Source organism: Symphalangus syndactylus, chromosome 5, assembly GCF_028878055.3.
Source record: "Symphalangus syndactylus isolate Jambi chromosome 5, NHGRI_mSymSyn1-v2.1_pri, whole genome shotgun sequence".
Classification (NCBI taxonomy): Eukaryota; Metazoa; Chordata; class Mammalia; order Primates; family Hylobatidae; genus Symphalangus; species Symphalangus syndactylus.
In genome coordinates this window covers 33,724,483-33,742,720 of record NC_072427.2, presented here as the reverse complement: position 1 = coordinate 33,742,720, position 18,238 = coordinate 33,724,483, and the positions used below count along the sequence as shown (strand labels likewise).

Here is an 18,238-nt window from a genome sequence, read left to right as displayed (position 1 = left end):
GACAGGAGAGTCAAGCGCTGTGGCCAGGACACCTAAGGCTTAAGAGGGTTTTCCAGTAGAACCTTTCCATATCTTCCTTTGTGAAACCTAAGGGTAGGAGAGGTGTGTGGGAGAACCACGGCCAGCAACAAAGGGGGTCTTCTTTGCTAAAAGAGACTCAGCCAGTTGCTTTGTCAGGACAAGAGGGAAGGAGAGTAGGGATGGGCTAGTAAAGACAAACTTCACACTGGCTGTGAAACTCAGACTCATCCTTGTCTAGTCCACTGTGGCTAAATGAACACTGCACACCCTCCCTGTTTCCTACAGGCCATCACAATGGCCACAGAGTCCAGCCACAGCTCACCTCATGAGTTCCATGGGAGAAGTTCAGACGAGCCACATTCATTCCAGACTTAATCATCTCCTTCAACATCTCCACTGATCGGGAAGCTGGGCCTATTAGAAAAGTTTTAAAGCCACAAGTATTAATTATTCAAAGAAGGAAAAACATTTAAGTTTGCTTAAGTTTAAAGAATTTTTTCCCTGAAAATTTTCCCTCTCCCAAATAGCTCAAAAGTCTTTAAAAAGTGCATGGAAGGCTACTACCGTGCCAGCTTACTTTCTTGATTTACTGGGACACTTCGACCATTTCCTTCAAATTCTGCAGGCTCCCACTGTACCAGAAAAGCCTAGGTTAAGACTTGGCCAGCCTTCTCCACCCTCATTGAAACCCAGCCAGATGTCCAACCACAGAATCTTGGTAGCACAGAACATGTTAAAAAGATCTTTCCTAGGTCTTTAAGTTGCTCCTACAAAGACCTGCTAAGGAAAACATCCTCTAAATTTTGCCTCTAGCATAAAACCTAAAGCATATGGATTCTTTTTGCAACAAATTATTTTTTATTATAAACTGGTAATTTATAATTTGGGTTACAAAGTTATGTAATCCAACACATACAGTTTGGATACAATGTGGAATAATTAAATCAGGTTAGTTAACATATCTATGACTTCAAATACTTAACATTTATGTGGTGAGAACATTTGAAATTTACTCTTAGCAATGTTTTTTTCTTTTTTCTTCCTTTTTTGAGACAGAGTTTCGTTCTGGTTGCCAAGGCTGGAGTGCAATGGTCAGATCTCAGCTCACTGCAACCTCCGCCTCCCAGGTTCAAGCGATTCTGCTGCCTCAGCCTCCCAAGTAGCCAGGATTATAGGCACCCGCCACCACCCCCGGCTACTTTTTTTTGTATTTTTAGTAGAGACGGGATTTCACCATGTTGACCAGGCTGGTCTCGAACTCCTGACCTCAGGTGATCCGCCTGCCTCAGCCTCCCAAAGTGCTGGGATTATAGGCATGTCCCACCGTGCCCCGACAATTTTTTTTTCTTAAGACAGGATCTTGCTCTGTTGCCCAGACTGGAGTGCGGTGGTGTGATCATGGCTCACTGCAACTTCAATCTCCTGGACTCAAGTGATCTTTGTCTCAGCCTCCCATGTAGCCAGAACTACAGGTGCACGCCAACATGCCCAGCTAATTTTTTTTTTTTTTTTTTTTTTTTTACTTTTTGGAGAGACACGGTCTAAGTTGCTCAGGCTGGTCTCAAATTTCTAGCCTCAGGCAATCCTCCCATGTTGGCCTCCCAAAGTGCTGGGAGCCACCATACCTGGCCATCTTAGCAATTTTGAAATGTCTAATACTCTCTAATTAACTGTATTTGCCATCCTGTGCACATACTAATTCTTTACTGCAACTTCCTATGACCTGAGTCCTTTCATAAGAATCTGTGTAGTATCCCATGTAGCACCTAGGTTTGTTAGGACATTTAGTTACTCTTTTCAGGAAAGAAAGGTCACTGCCCATGAAGCCCTTTTTTGGGGGAAGGGGCACACCCACTCACCAATGGTACAGATGATGCCAGTGTTCCGGGCTGTGATGGGTGGTGAATCAATGTCCAGGCGGCACATGTGCTCCAGGAATGTGTCAGCCATGGCTGCGTGCAGCTGCTGGGTCTGAATGAAGGCAGTCCCGGCTTCACTATGGGGCTTCGACATGGCTGCTGAGGTCCTGGGTCCAGACAAATTGAAAGAGAGTGGTAAGACTGAGAAGTGGTTAATATACCATTTAGCACAGGCTGTCTCCTGCTTACACATTAACTCAATAAGCACACTTTGTACACAAGCCACAGGGAAGCCAGACATGATCTGGTTATGTGGTTGCTCCTCATGTTAGAAAAAGGGTTCACAAGATTGTGAACAATGGAAAGGACCTTACTTGAACAAGTTAAAACCTCCCACCCACTCCACATAGTCCCAAGCACCCACAGTAAGCAGGTCTCTCTTACACTGGGCTGACATCTACCTAGACAGCTTTCCTACCACCCTATCTATAAATAACATCATTTAACATGCACTGAAGGAGCTTCCAATGAAGGAAGTTGTAACCAATCTTCCAGTGATACAAACAACTGACTCCTAGCTTAGTGCCTTGATAAGCCTAGATCTGTATGTCAGGCTGTCACAAAGCCACAAATAGATGCTTTGTCATGGGGCACCCATATTGCCTCTTTACAATCCTCACCCAAACCCAAAGTCATTCCCCTGAATGCAAAAGCTTCCATCCCAGGAGTCTAAACCTAAAACCACATCTACTGTTGGCCAGAACGACGTTAAGACATGCAAAGCAATTTGCAAAGCAAGGATAACATAAGGGCACTGGTATAATTCTAAAATTATCACGGCCGGGAGCGGTGGCTCACGCTTGTAATCCCAGCACTTTGGGAGGCCGAGGCGGGCGGATCATGAGGTCAGGAGATCGAGACCACGGTGAAACCCCGTCTCTACTAAAAAAAATACAAAAAAAATTAGCCGGGCGTGGTGGCGGGCGCCTGTAGTCCCAGCTACTCAGAGAGGCTGAGGCAGGAGAATGGCGTGAACCCGGGAGGTGGAGCTTGCAGTGAGCCAAGATTGCACCACTGCACTCCAGCCTGGGCGACAGAGCGAGACTCCGTCTCAAAAAAAATAAATAAATAAAATAAAATAAAATAAAATAATCACAACTACATTAACAGGATAGTTGTAACATAGAGAAATTAAAGTTGCTGGTCAAATCTTTTCCCCAAATGATTTTTGATACACGTCCTCATTTCTTTTCTAAGCCTGACAAGTATACCGCCACTCTGTAACACAGACCATCAGTTCTAGGTAACTAACTAGCCCAGGTCACAATCCTGACAATGGCCCCGACCTTTGCTTTCTTCATTAATGACTTACAACTAAACTCACTCAGCCTGTTAGTTAGCTGATTAGAGGCAAAGACTCAGGAGAAGCTTCCAGACAGGTTTGAAGAACTATCAGGTAAGGATGTGAACCAGACCAGGCAGTGTTTGAAGAACTATCAGATAAGGATGTGAACCAGAAGCTTGCTACATGTCTCATCAGAAAGCTGTTTCCTTGAGTTCTCAGACCAAGTGGCTACTCTTTCTAAAACCCTTGAGCCTAAATGCTTCAGCCAAGCAAGGCTCAGGAACAAGCCCCTCTTTAGCCCTTCCCCACCTCATCCTAAATCTCAAAGTTCCAAATCAAGGCATCTCACACATATGACCCTTACTCCTTTACCCCGTTCCATCCCTGACTTTATGGGCTCTCTGGGTGGCTTGAGTAGAGTATGCATCTAAATCCATCTCTGCTATCTCCAAAGAAGGCCCATTAAAGTCCAAGGAGCTCTGAAGGCAGTAGTGAACAGTCTGTTGGCTATGGAAAACTGATGGCCACAAGTCCTCAACCACAGATTCTAAAACTTTTAAAATGGGGAAATAAGATACCGGATAACTGTTCAACATGGCAAATGCACTCTTCATTTTGATGTATATTTCCTAAGCCCCTAATATCTACTACGTACCAAAATGAAAAAATCAATCCTCTCTTCCAGGACCTATATGGTTTTGTATCTCCTAGCACTTAGTATGTGGAAGCATTCCAGTGTTTGTTGAATGACCTTTCAGTCTCTCTGAATGCCTCTTTGTCAGAATCAAAGTTATGCCTCTGCTCCCCCTTCCCTAAATCTGAGGAACTTCTGCATTATTGACAGGAAAGCCTGGGGCCCCTGGTCCCTTTCCCTACACTCATGGTTGAGGGAGGGCTTGCATACCTTCAGAGCTCCCAGCTGGGCTTAGGGAAGTCTGGCTGTTAAGGGAACATTACTGAGAGATGGCACATCAGGCCAACTGGAACACAAAGGCTTTGCTGTGGCCTCCAATGGCTCTACAATCTAGGGACTGTATTGTGAACAAAATAAGATCTGAATAAGTGGGTTGGAGTAACTAATTCCACTCTTTTTAAAAACCATCAGCTGGCTCTTCTTAGACCTGAGATATCAGGGTCTTCCTGTAAAGACCTAGCTGGGGCCACTGAATATCAGGTCATACCTTTGGTTCTCTGGGCTTGAGCTTCCGGTGACATAATGCTCCCCTTTTGGCTCAGGGTGGCTCCTTGGCCTCACTTGCAAAGACCACTCAGAGCTGAATAAGGTGTGCCCTGGAGAGCTGTACAAGGATTAAGGTAAAAGCTGAGTGTAACTACAGCTCTTTGGGGTAATGGAAAAATTACCTTAATAACCAGGTATCCAGATGGCAGCTGCTCTAGAGATTCTGCTGTTATGTCTCTTTAAACCTGTGATTTACTAACATTCCACTATTCTATACAAGAACCTGGTCCCTCCCCTTTTGGGAGCGGGGAAGGGACACCAAATTAAACATAACTAAAAGACCTGGGAGGATATATACTGAAATTTTAATAGGATGTCATTGGGGTGGTAGGATTACAGAAAAAAAAATCCTCTTTATTAACAAATTTACTGATATAAATATAAAAATACTTTTATAGTAAGAAATTATGTGTACCTCTTTTGGAAATATTTATATACATCCTATAAAATTGTTGGGAGGAAGTAAATGAAATGTGAAGATACCAATTCCATTAATCAATTGCTGCTCTATGCACTTCAAGAATAATCTGCTTTTAAAAGGTGGCAGAGAAAAGATGCATGTCTCAAGTTCTGTACACTGGGTTGTGATTAAAAAAAAAGATACATGTCTTAGGCCCTACATCCCAAATGTACTGCAGGACAGTTTCAATGGCTTAAGAAGGTTAACCTTAATACATTCAGAACCTTAAAGTGAAAAAAAAAAAAGTCCACAGGATAATCCCATGCCTCAAACCTGTTAGTTACATGCCCAAATCCAGCAAACTAGTTTGTTCTCAAGCTTTACAGTAAAAGCTTTTGACAATGTTCTGGTACAGAAGGGCTGCCTCCAAGTCCGGGAGATGCCATTAGCAGATAAAATTATATTGGCCTCAAACAAAAACCCTATTTCAACTATCTCAAATTAAATCTGATGCCTATAAGCTCTAATTTTTTGCCAATAAGCACAAAAATGACAAATGAAAATTTCTATAGTGGATTTACACATTAGCAGTCAAAAAAAAGCTTGCTTGTCAGCAAGTTCATCCAGACTCCAGATCTCATGTGTCCTTCATGCTCTCTACCGAGCCAGAGACCTCATATCTCACGCCCAGGTCTTTCCTCAGGCTCCGACCTGAAGCCTCCCTTGCAGGGAGGGCCAGAGCTCTCCTGCCTTCTCCAAAATCCTCCACAAGCCTCTTCCCAGCACAAACTGCCCATCCCACCAACCACCTACCGAGAGTTGTATATAAAACACTCACTGGACTCCCCTGGCTCCAGGAGAGCAGCCCAGCCTTGGTTTCTCAGAGAGGACTTCTGGGAAAGACTCCTCTCCCTCATGCCAGCTGCCTGGACAGTGCTTGCCAGGACATGTGGCCCCACCCATGCCAGTCTGACTCACTATTGCATCCTCCTCCTAGGAAGGCACAGACATGCAGAGCCAACCTCCAGCCAGTAGTGGAAGCCTGGCGTATCCACTGATAGCAGCACACACCATGCCCAGGTCCAGGAGCCTTATTCTTGAGCCTGAGCCCCTGCAGTAAGATCTTCCTCAGAGCCATGTCTCCTCTGTGAGAAAGGAGACACCATCTCTAAGAGGCCTTAGTCTGGAGTGATAGGTTGGAACAGGCACAATCACAGCTCAGCTCCAAGTGCCCTATTCTCCCTTTCCTTTCTCATCTCAGACAGCTCCTGGCTTTTTATATTAGTTTCCTTTGTGTCAGCCACAATTTTTGGGGGCCATTCTTCAGAAACCAGGAGACAAAAATCATAAAAAATACCCAACACTCCTCCCTCCAATCTTTTTTTTTTTTTTTTTTTTGAGACAGGGTCTCACTCTGTCACCCAGGCTGGAGTGCAGTGGTGTGATTATATTATATTATAGCTCACTGCACCCTCAAACGATTCTCCAGCCTCAGCATCCCAAGTAGCTGGGACTACAGGCACGAACCACACCCAGCTCCCATGCTCCACTTCTTAGGGCCAGGACTGTTGTTGGGTTGTGCTGGGAAAGATTCACGCTTCACTCCACCAATTCTTTCACAAAGGACCAAATCATTCTGCCCTAATAAACTAGCCTGGCCCGTGAGTCTGCATCTGCCTAAGTCATTCTTCCTTTGTACCAATTATGCTCCAATACTAACCTCATCACATAGATCAACTATAAAATGATGGCACCTGATGCTCACTTTCTCCCTCCAACGTTGCCAGTAGGTACCCAAGATTGTGTTCCTTCCTGTGACGTCAGTTTGCTACCTACACCTCCAAGCCATCATGAAGGCCTTTCAATCCTCAACTCTTCTGAACACCTGCATCCGTTAGAAAGTTTGCATCATGATATGCTGGCATTCAGGTCAGCCTGTTCTCTAGCTCTCTTCCTCAACAATGGAAATGGAATTTCTAAGATTTGCCCTAATCAAACTAGGCCAGCAACATGACCAAAATGGGTGATGGGCCAGCAGAACCTAGTAAGGTCTAGAGTAGGCACTGTTCGTCTTCATCTACAGTAATGGGTAATGACAATAATGTATTTGCATATGGGTGCAGGATACAGAGGATAAGATATCTTTTAGCTAAGAGACCTGGGTCTGAAGGCCACATTTTAACCCCAGGAGGCCCCATAGCAGAAAGCAGTATGGTGGTACCAGGCTACACAGAACAAAACGAGCCCACTTGTAGGTTCTAGTAAAATTCCCTGGCTTTAAAAAAAAAAATCTTGGCTCTTTTATTTCTTCAGGGCTAAAAGTAAATGACTTGTCAACAGGAACCTAAGGTCCTATTTTCAACTCGAGTGTGGAATAGGGAAGAGCAGCTGATGCTAAATGGGCCTACTTCCCTCAAAGACCACTCAACTTCAGGTGAAGAAGTCGTAAGTCAGAGAACCCTCAATGTCCTCAGATGCCGAGGATTTCCTGGTTCCATCCCAGCTGCTCAGTGCAGAGAACTGGTTTCAGCCTGAAGGAGGTGGTTTGGGGGGAGCATTAGTTGCCCTGGGACATGGTGCCTCCTTACTAGGATTAAAAGTACGGCAGTGTTTCTGGGTATGATATCCACACTCTAAAATCAGCAAGGGACCTGGGACCCTGATTTAGGGTCCTCTTAAGTGCAACTAAGGTGGGTGATGGCCTCAGCAAAGTGAGGCACTGGCTCAATATTTACTGGAAGGGTGGCCCTGCATTCTAGTCGGGGGGGAGAAAGGAGGAAAGGCAGTGCCAACTCTCCAAGAGCACTGAACTAGTTAGTGTGACTGGTCTTCCTACCGCAGCCTTTATAGGTTTGCTTCTGTTTTGTTATCAATTAAAGAAAAAAAAAGTTTTAACATCTGCATCTCTACCACCCAGAACTGACCATTAACACTGAGCCATGGCTGGCTGTGGTAGCTCACGCCTGTAATCCCAACAGTTTGAAAGGCTGAGGCAGCAGATCACTCGAGGCTAGGAGTTCGAGACCAGCCTGGCTAATATGGTGAAACACTGTCACTACTAAACATACAAAAACTAGCCAGGCGCACACCTGTAATAATCCCAGCTACTTGGGTGGCTGAGACACAGAATTGCTTGAATCCAGGAAGTGGAGGTTGCAGTGAATGGAGATCGCACCACTGCCCTCCAGCCTGGGCAACAGAGTGAAAAACTCTGTCTCAGAAAAAAAGGAAAAAAAAAAAAAAAAAAAAAAACACACAAATAAAGGCTGAGCTGTATTTTCTTTAATTTTTTTTTTTTTTTTTTTTTTTGAGATGGAGTCTCGCTCTGTTGCCCAGACTAGAGTGCAGTGGCGCGATCTCAGCTCACTGCAAGCTCCACCTCCCAGGTTCAGGCCATTCTCCTGCCTCAGCCTCCTGAGTAGCTGCGACTACAGGTGCCCGCCACCACACCCGGCTAATTTTTTTTTTTTGTATTTTTAGTACAGATGGGGTTTCACCGTGTTAGCCAGGATGGTCTCGATCTCCTGACCTCGTGATCCGCCCGCCTCAGCCTCCCAAAGTGCTGGGATTACAGGCATGAGCCACTGTGCCCAGCCCTCTTTACTTTCTAAATATAAAAACAAGAATTGTAATTTTATACAGTTCATTTTTTCTCCATCCCCAAGCTCCTCCAACCCTTTCCACTGCCATCATAAACTTTTTTTCTATTTTATTTATTTAAATAGAGATGGGAATCTTGCGATGTTGCCCAGGCTGGTCTCGACCGCCTGGCCTCAAGTGATCCTCCTGCATCAGCCTCCCAAAGTGCTGGGATTACAGGTGTGAACCACTGCTCCCAGCCACATCATGCATTTGGACACCCAATCCACTGTCATGAACTTTCTATCCTTCCAGTTCACTGAAGTCTATGTACAGTGTATCTATATCTATATTGAACCCTATAATATTGTGGTTTTCTTAATGCCCTAAGTGGTATACTGTATATATCACTGAGTAACTTGTTTTTCACTCAGCAGCACATTTAAGATCCATCCAGTGGGTATATGGATCTAGCTAATTCATTTGAACTGTTACACTAGTCCACTGTACAACAGGCCATTTTATTTATGGACTGCCTTACTGGTGGCCACTCTCCCTCCCCGTTAAACTAAGTTTCTTCTACTAATCAATACTCTTGTAGTACATGTCTCCCTGTACTTTGTGAGTTTCTATATATCCAGAAATTGAAGTCTTAAGTCATGCAGTATGTTTATTTCTATTTTTACTAAATATGGCTGAATTGCTCTCCAAAGTGGCTATATCAATGAACACTGAGTTGCTACCTTCCACACCTTTTTCCACACTTGGTACTGCCAGACTTTTTAAATGTTTGCCCATCGGTGACATTTGTTTTTCTGCTCATCTAATGTTAATAACCAAAGAGGGATACTCAGATAGTTTCAACGTTTACAACATCTCTATTTCCCCACTTAACTCGATCGAATCTCCTCTGAAATGGCATGGTGGTCTTATGTGCCCTGACTCCAATGATGGGCAGTTCTTTCTTTTTTTCGAGACACAGTCTCATTCTGTCGCCCAGGCTGGAGTGCAGTGGCACGATCTCAGCTCACTGCAACCACCACCTTCCAGGCTCAAGCGATTCTCCTGCCTCAACCTCCCAAGTAGCTGGGATTATAGGTGCTTGCCACCACACCCAGCTAATTTTTTGTATTTTTAGTAGAGACGGGGTTTCGCCATGTTGGCCAGGCTGGTCTCGAACTCCTGACCTCAGGTGATCCGCCCGTCTCGGCCTCCCAAAGTGCTGGGATTATAGGAATGAGCCACCGCGCACGGCCTGATGGGCAGTTCTTTTTCGTTCATGGCCAAGGGAGATATCAGTTGTCTAAAATTGAAGAAACATGGCCAGGCGCGGTGGCTGACGCCTGTAATCCCAGCACTTTGGGAGGCCAAGATGGGTGGATCATGAGGTCAGCAGATCGAGATCATCCTGGCTAACACAGTGAAACCCCATCTCTACAAAAAAAAACAAAAAAATTAGCCAGGCGTGGTGGCAGGCGCCTGTAGTCCCAGCTACTCAGGAGGCTGAGGCAGGAGAATGGCGTGAACCCGGGAGGTGGAGCTTGCAGTGAGCTAGGATTGCACCACTGCACTCCAGCCTGGGTCATGGTGAGAGACTCCGTCTCAAAAAAAATAAAATAAAATAAAATAAAATAAAATAAAATAAAAAATGAAGAAACATTATCTGCAAGTAAACTGAAGATGTTTGGAAGGGATAGGACTCCCTTCAGAGAATCTTGACTGCAGTGTTTAGCCAGCAGCTGTGCTGGTCCACAGTCTGAAATGCTAGGACTGGCAACCTCACTGCCCTTGAATAACTGGTCTTGGCATCTCTCCCACCGCAGCCCCAGCCTGCTTCCAAGACTGCTTGCTGGCATGAGAAAAGAGGCTTAGGGCTCCCCAGGAGCTTTGTCTATGGACAGAAGTGGGGGAGGTGAGTCTCAGAGGCCACCGAAGGTACTGCAGCCGACTTGTTCCCTCCTACGTGCAGACAAGCACAAACCACTGCAGGGGCGGGGCTTCACCACACTGCATGGTAGGGGCCCTAAAGCCCCCAACTCCTGAGCTGAGCAGTCATACCAAGAGGCCGGAAGGCCCAGCAGATGCTGCACATCACCTTCCACCACTCACCGAGGCTCACCTTCCCCCAACAGCTTCTTTAACAAAGCCCCAAGTATTCAAATTATTCAATTATCCAGTCTGCCCCTTGGTAAAAAAAATGCAAGCTCCCCGCAAGTATGGTGGTATCAAAAATGGTCTTCATATATCTGGTTGTTTAGCTTTATTCCCATCTGTATCAGAACTGATGCTTAAAGGGACAACTTAAAATCCTTAAGACCTCATACCAAATAAACCAATCTTACAAAGACCCTTGAAGTTGGAATAAAACTCTGCTCGCAGGGGCAACGCATTCTTGTGTTATACCAGCTGAGATTTGACTGTGGACTTTTAGAGTGATTCAGAAAGAAGGGTAATGTCAAATGAGTCATTCTCCTCTACTCCGGTCTCATTCTTAGCTCTTGGCCAAGATAACACATCCTGACTTGCCTTCATAAAAGCTGAAACAGGCCAGGTGCAGTGGCTCATGCCCGTAATCCTGGCACTTCAGGAGGCCGAGGCCGGTGGATCACCTAAGTCAGGAGTTCAAGACCAGCCTGGCCAACATGGTGAAACCCCATCTCTTCTAAAAATACAAAAATATTAGCTGGGCGTGGTGGCAAGTGCCTGTAATTCCAGCTACTTCGGGAGGCTGAGGCAGGAGAATTGCTTGAACCCAGGAGGTGGAGGTTGCAGTGAGCCGAGATTGCACCACTGCACTCCAGACTGGGCAACAAAAACAAAACTGTCTCAAAAAAAAAAAAAAAAAAAAAAAACACTGAAGCAAAATAAACTAAAACCCAAGTAAAGTGAGTTTGTAATGTAAGTGCTGCACTTTTTTCTACCTTCCTGCCCATGGCCATTTCCTCATTTCTTCCATTGCCTCAATATTAAGAAATAAACAGCTTTAGGAAATAAAATGGTTTTTCCTGTGACCCCACATCAGTGTCACAACATTCAAGGCACAGAAGCAACTCCCATAAAGTGCTAGCTGTTTAGAGGCACAGCCACCAAATTTGCTAAGTCACTGGGGGTACGGTTCTTAAAGAGCTAATGATGCTCTTTGCTAAAATATGAATACAACATTATTTCTAATGCAATGCTTAAAATGAAAGCAGCTGTGCTAGACAGGATACCAACATCCATACATTTTGGCTCAAGTCAGTAACTGAGAAATGAGTTCAAGAACCTTCTTTAAGTCATCATTAATCAAGTCCCAGGAGAGGCGGCTGTGCCCGCTACAAAAGGGCCAAGAATGAAGCTGCACAGACTGCATTAGCTGGGCACCGGGCTCTGCCACTCTGCACTTAAGCTCTTAAGGCAATACAGAGAACCAGGCGACCCGGACCAATCATTTTTTAATTAGTTGTGGCTTTTTTTTTTTTTGAGACGGAGTCTCGCTCTGTCGCCCAGGCTGGAGTGCAGTGGCGCGATCTCCGCTCACTGCAAGCTCCGTAGTTGAGGCATTCTTAATTAGGGGAAATGCATGCTTCATTATTTGACTCACTGAAAGGGGAGAAGGGACTTTTTAAGCCTGCAATAACCACAATGTAGTTTCCCCACTCACCCAGCGAAGATAATTCTCTCAAAAGCAGAATAATCGAAAGGTTGAGTCATCTTCCCCACAGAGCCCCACTCCCCCACAGATTTGGTGATACGTTACATTTCCTTTCCCCACAAGACAGCCCACTCCTGCCCCCACAGCACCTCAGGCCACCAAAGGGCAAATTATTTGCTAACAATGCTGCAGCAGGGGAGTCCTGACCTCCATCTCCTCTGTGGCCTAGGGAGTGGCCACACCCTCAAGACGGCCAACTGGGGGCTACTGACCCTGGCTCCAATCCTAATCTCACCAGCAGGCAGAGCAAGTCAAGGGCTGGAATGTTCCTGTTAAGTAGTATTCCACTTACAGGGGAACACCAAAGGCTTAATTCAGCCCCTCCTTGCCTGCCTTTGTCTAGAGGTCCCAATCTCAGATGACCAAAAAGCATCTGCTCCAAGTAGAGAGTTGGAAAGTTACATTATCAGTTACTTTGTCAATATTAAACCAGATCCCTGAGGGGACTGGTTTCCAGGAGACATGTGGTTATTCAGAGAGCTTGATTCCCCACGATTAGCTGTAGGCGTTTGGGGACAGAAGGAAGATAATGAATCAAGGCCCTTATGCTCAATTGTGGACTAAGTAATTGTGCTCAAAAATAATATATTCAGTCACAGGCTTTTCTTCTGGGTATTTCGCCAGAGATTAGACACTTAACTTGAGTGCAACATCCACGTAAGCATGAATCCTTTCTTTTTTTCTTTTTTTTTTTTTTCTTGAGACGGAGTCTCGCTCTGTCGCCCAGGCTGGAGTGCAGTGGCGCAATCTCGGCTCACTGCAAGCTCCGCCTCCCGGGTTCACGCCATTCTCCTGCCTCAGCCTCTCCGAGTAGCTGGGACTACAGGCGCCCGCCACCACGCCCGGCTAATTTTTTTGTATTTTTAGTAGAGACGGGGTTTCACCGTGGTCTCGATCTCCTGACCTCGTGATCCGCCCGCCTCGGCCTCCCAAAGTGCTGGGATTACAAGCGTGAGCCACCGCGCCCGGCCAGCATGAATCTTTTCAACCATCATGAGGAAAATGTTACTCCCAGTTTTCCCAGGGGAAACTGAGGTGTAGAGGCTGAACTCCTTCAGAGTCTCAGGAAATTAATGAGTCAAACCTGATTCTAAACGCCTTTTTGACAACTTCCCAATGTCTCTCTCCACGTGGACCTTCACTGTCGGCCTCACTTTAACCCGTACCAGCAAAGGTCCAAGCCCTGAGTCTGGAGTACGTAGATTAAGAAGCCAAGGGATGTCTTTACATGACTGAGTCTTTAAATGACCTTCAGACTGGAAGGTGCTTTCCTGCATCTTCTAATCCAGTGTGCTTACCACCTGGTGAGACCTTACGAGGCTTCCTGTCCCCCTCCCTCCCACAGCAGGAAGCTCATACCCCACTCCCAGCATTACAGGGGATACGTTTTAAGATTGTGAACTCGGTGGGGTATGACTCGTCTAGTCATCCTGGTCTCTAACACCGACCCCCAAACAGCCCTTGACCCACACCGTTTGCGTTCAGTGAACGCAACAGATTTCCTGCCCCCTCCGTAACCAGACCCCCAACCCACCCCGCGACCTCCGCGTTCCACAATCAGGACGCATTTGTTAAAAAACGTGCCGGATAATTTAAAAAAAAAAAAAGAAAGAAAGAAAATAGAAAAAAAAAAGAAACGTGCCGGAGAGGCGCGGAACGGGCGAGGGCCAGGAGGCCCCAGCAAAGCCTGCAGAGGTTTATCCGGCCCGTTACGCGGCCCAAGGCCATCGCCCGGTGAAGCGGGGTGGGCCCTGGGCGCGGCCGCTACGTGCAGCCCGGCCGCGGCGAGATGGAGCGTGGTCCCTGGCGGCCACCCGGCAAGGGCTGGGCGAGCTCTCGGGCCCCGAGCCATTCCCAGGCCCTCGCAGGCCGCCCATCTAATCCCGGCCACATGGGACGGCACCCCGCCGCAGGGGCAGCCGCCCTGCCTCCCGGCAGCGGGGCAGGCCAACGTTACGTAAGCCTCCAGCTGCCCCCGGGCCGCCGCATCCCGCCCGCCGCGCGGGGCACCCAGCCCAGCCCTCCGCCCGCCCGTCCCGGACACGGGGCCCCAGCACCGCCCGAGCCTGCTGGGAGCTGGGAGGCGGTGATGGAAAAAGGGCGCGGGACCGCGCTCGGAGCCCGGAGCAAGGGGGCGGGCGCGACCAGAGCAGAGCGGGAGGGAGGGAGCGGACACGCCAGGCGAGGAAGGGGATGCGGGGGAGCGGACGTGACCAGCGAGAGGGGGAGGGGCGGCGAGAGGGAACTGGGGCGCGGGAAGGGCGGTCGCGCATGAATGGAGAATGGACGCGGGAGGGGAACCAGAACGCAGTTTCAATGAGTTACAAGGAAAGTTAGAATCAGGGGACACGCACAGGGTGAAGAGGAGGGGGTGGAAGGACCGGACTTAAGGAGGAAGAGGGGGAAACGAGCACGGAACAGGCGGCGCGGAGAAAGGGGAGGCAAGGGTGGAATCAATCACGAGGGACCGAGAGAAAGCAGGCGAGGATGGAGGCGAATTGAGGATTAGGGCAGGAGGAAGAGGATGAGACCAGAATGAGGGGGTAGGGCTGGGGCGGGAAAGGAGCCGGCGGACCCGCCTGATCTGCAAGGAACGGCGCTGGGGACTTGAGGCGCAGGCCCCAGGCGTGAGGAGCCGTTCTCCTCTCTCTGAGCTCCACCGCATCCCAGACGCCCCAGATCCTGCACCGCCTCGCCTGCGTGCCCGGGGCCGGCCGGCGCGCCGGGATTCCGCACTAGCCGGGCGCACTGGCCCTTGGTGGGGACGGATGGCTAGCCTCCTACACCGCTCACCTTCGGCGCTGACCGACTCGAGATAGGATGGAAAGACGAAGAGATCTAGCGCCACGGGGCGTGCAGCTGCTGTACGAGGAGCCGCTGCCTCAGCCTCAAGGTTATCCCGCTGCGGGCCGCCGCAATCCCTCCGCCGCCCCGCCCTCTGCCCAATCCCGGCTCCCGGCGACCCGGGCCCCGCCCCCTGCGTCCTCGCGGGCGCAGTCACCTTCAGGAGGAAGCGCGGCGGCGGCGGCGGCGGAACGCTCGGGCAGGTTGCCCTTTCGGTGGGACTAAATTCTGCGGCGGAAGGACACAGATTCGAAGTCACAGTTTAAGAAACCTGATGGCCAATGGGGACGCGGCGGGGCAACGGGGCCCGCCCCCGGAGCGACTTCCCTCGCAGACCCCCGGAGCGACTTCCCTCGCAGACCCCCGGGCGCCGGGCCACCTGTTGCCGCCAAGTTGGGCTGACAGATGGGGTCTCTTTTCTTGGCTCTCGGCCCAGGCCACCCCAGCTGTCCCGGCCTACCTGGGCAGGGCCCAGATTTATGGGTTCCGGGGCAGCATTCTCCCGGCCCCGCCCTGCCACCCCCCACTCCTCCGGGTGTCTGCCCTGGCGCACCCTCGGAGACTGAGCTGAACGGGAAGTTGGGGAGAGCTGCAGACTCGTGCGTGGTTGGAGGTCCTGGCCGCCTTCGGAGGTGCTCTGGCACTGGAGCGGCAGTAGGGAGAACTAGGGACTGCGAAGTGGTCATGGAGCGGGAGCGCGAGGCCGTTTTCCTCTTAGGACCATTCATTGTCTTAGGACCGCGGAACAAGGAAGGACAGGTTGGGGCCATGTGAATAATTTACTAGGGTCTGGAATCCTGCAGAGCGAATGCCTGAGAGTAGAAAGCAAATAGACGGTGTTGATATTAGCTGGGCATCTGGAAATACCAAGTCAGAACATTAGAGCCGATAACCTATGCAGGAGTCAGCATTTCTGTTTTCACCCTTGTCGTGAATTTAAGTCAGTATTGTTGGAACTTTTGTTACATTTTTCTACAAGACATTTTCTGATTTCCCAATTGTTAGCCAGCAACCAATGATGCGAGCAGTTATCAATTAAACAGCTGTTAACTCTTGCCTTCATTCACAGATACAATGTTGCGCATTCAAAATGTGAAGACAGTTCTCTTAGGTTCTTTTTTTCTTTTCCTGGCAAAAGAGACCAAATGAGTGTGACCTGCTCAGGCATACCCGCTGCCTGCAGCTGAATCACAGGCCTTCATTCGCTTCCTGTTAGCTCAGATAAGCTGGGAGGAGACAGTGACAGCCTAAAAGTAAATTTCTGTTTGAAGTCAGATAAAAATCTTTCACTTTCTTCTGTAAGCCTTTCCTGGTCCCTTTAGTTGTTATTGGGAAGGAAATGCTTGATTATTAAGGTGGTGAAAGAACATGAAGTTGTTGAGAAGGAAAAAAGACATGCCCCCCTAGGGAGGGTTAGATTCCTCCCTATCAGAGAAAGAGGGATGGCATAAAAGGCCCTCCCTGGCCCCTGAGCTGAGGACAAACTAAGAACAGTGGTGGACAACACTGGGATGGCAAGGATCTGGCCGATGCTGGACTATATTGTATTTTAAAGTTCTAAATTGTCTGGGTGCAGTGGCTCACGCCTGTAATCCCAACACTTTGGGAAGCCGAGGCCGGCGAATCACATGAGGCCAGGAGTTGAGACCATCCTGGCCAACGTGGCGAAACCCCGTCTTTACTAAAAATACAAAAACTAGCTGGGCATGATGCTGCACGTCTATAATCTCAGCTACTCGGGAAGCTGAGGCAGAACCGCTTGAATCCGCGAGGTGGAGGTTGTAGTGAGCTGAGATCACTCCACTGCACTCCAGCCTCCGTGACAGAGCCAGAACTTGTCTCAAAAACAAACAAACGAAAAAGTTCTAAATCTAGATATGTTCCCAAGACTGAAATGCACATGTAGAACTGATGGCAAACTGTAACTCCTCAGTTGCAGATTTTGATCTGACAGTTCTAGAAATACTGTCCACGAGCCTCTGGCAGAGACAAATCCAGCGAATCCTTGCTCACGTTAGATGCAGAGTAGGCCGGGTGCGGTGGCTCAGGCCTGTAATCCCAGCACTTGAAGGCAAAGGCGGGCGGATCACGAGGTCAGGAGATTGAGAGCATCCTGGCCAACATGGTGAAACCCCGTCTCTACTAAAAATACAAAAATTAGCCGGGCATGGTGGCGGGCGCCTGTAGTCCCAGCTACTCGGGAGGCTGAAGCAGGAGAATCGCTTGAACCCAGGAGGCAGAGGTTGCAGTGAGCCGAGATCGCGCCACTGCACTCCAGCCTTGGCAACAGAGCGAGACAGCATCTCAAATAAATAAATAAATAAGTGCATAGTAAAAATTTGTCACACTGAAGGTAATTTTCTTTTTGCCTATAAGTAGCACAGTATAGAAGATCAAGCTTGGAGGCCAGGTGCCAACCGTTGGCTCACGCCTGTAATCCCAGAACTTTGGTTGGCCGAGGCAGGCAGATCACAGGTCAAAAGATCGAGACCATCCTGGCTAACACAGTGAAACCCCATCTCTACTAAAAATACAAAAAATTAGCCAGGCGTGGTGGCACGCACCTGTAATCCCAGCTACTCGGGAGGCTGAGGCAGGAGAATCGCTTGAACCCGAGAGGCGGAGGTTGCAGTGAGCCGAGATTGTGCCACTGCACTCCAGCCTGGCTAACAGCGAGACTCTGTCTCAAAAAAAAAAAAAAATCAAGCTTGGGTTCCATCACACCTTAGTTCCAGTTCGCTATGACCAAATACTGTAATTTAATGTGTAGAAGTCCAGTTCCTCAAAAGTAAATTGAGGACAATTTACTTTTATGGTGGGGTTTGATGATGTATGTGAATGATTCCAACACTGCCCAATAGGCATCCTCTTTCTTTGGGAATTGACTAGTCCTGGAGGGCTGTCCTTGTGTGACACACACACACACACACACACACACAGAGGTTTTCATCCAAAGTTCCTTGCTTATAACTCCCACAGCTCTTGTTAGTCTTTTGTTTATAATGTTGGGGGCACTTTAGGCTGAGAAGCAGGCCTCAGAGAACAGAATTCTCTCTCTCTCCCTCTCTGACCTTCTTCTGCCTTCCTTTCACCTGTTCCTTTTCCCCCAAGGCAGAAATCTTCCCCCAACTTTGTGTCTTGGAGCTGGCTATAAATAAGTTATTTGTCATACCTTTTCTGATTGTAGGTTGTAAGACCCCCATTTCAGAAGGGGTCCTGCCCTGTACCTTGGAGGAAGGGATGCTGCACAGAGGCC

At 48.3% G+C, this 18,238-nt stretch overlaps 1 protein-coding gene across 1 annotated transcript in view; it reads right to left on the bottom strand.

Annotated features, from left to right (window-relative positions):
- PKM (pyruvate kinase M1/2) overlaps positions 1-14,818 on the bottom strand; it is a 32,804-nt gene extending 17,986 nt beyond the window's left edge. The window contains 5 exon segments of the mRNA XM_055277901.2: positions 344-435; positions 1,881-2,047; positions 4,407-4,523; positions 14,714-14,746; positions 14,748-14,818. Of these exon segments, the coding sequence (XP_055133876.2) occupies positions 344-435; positions 1,881-2,047; positions 4,407-4,523; positions 14,714-14,746; positions 14,748-14,803 (465 nt within the window). The 5' untranslated portion in view covers positions 14,804-14,818.
- Positions 14,819-18,238: the final 3,420 nt, after the last annotated feature.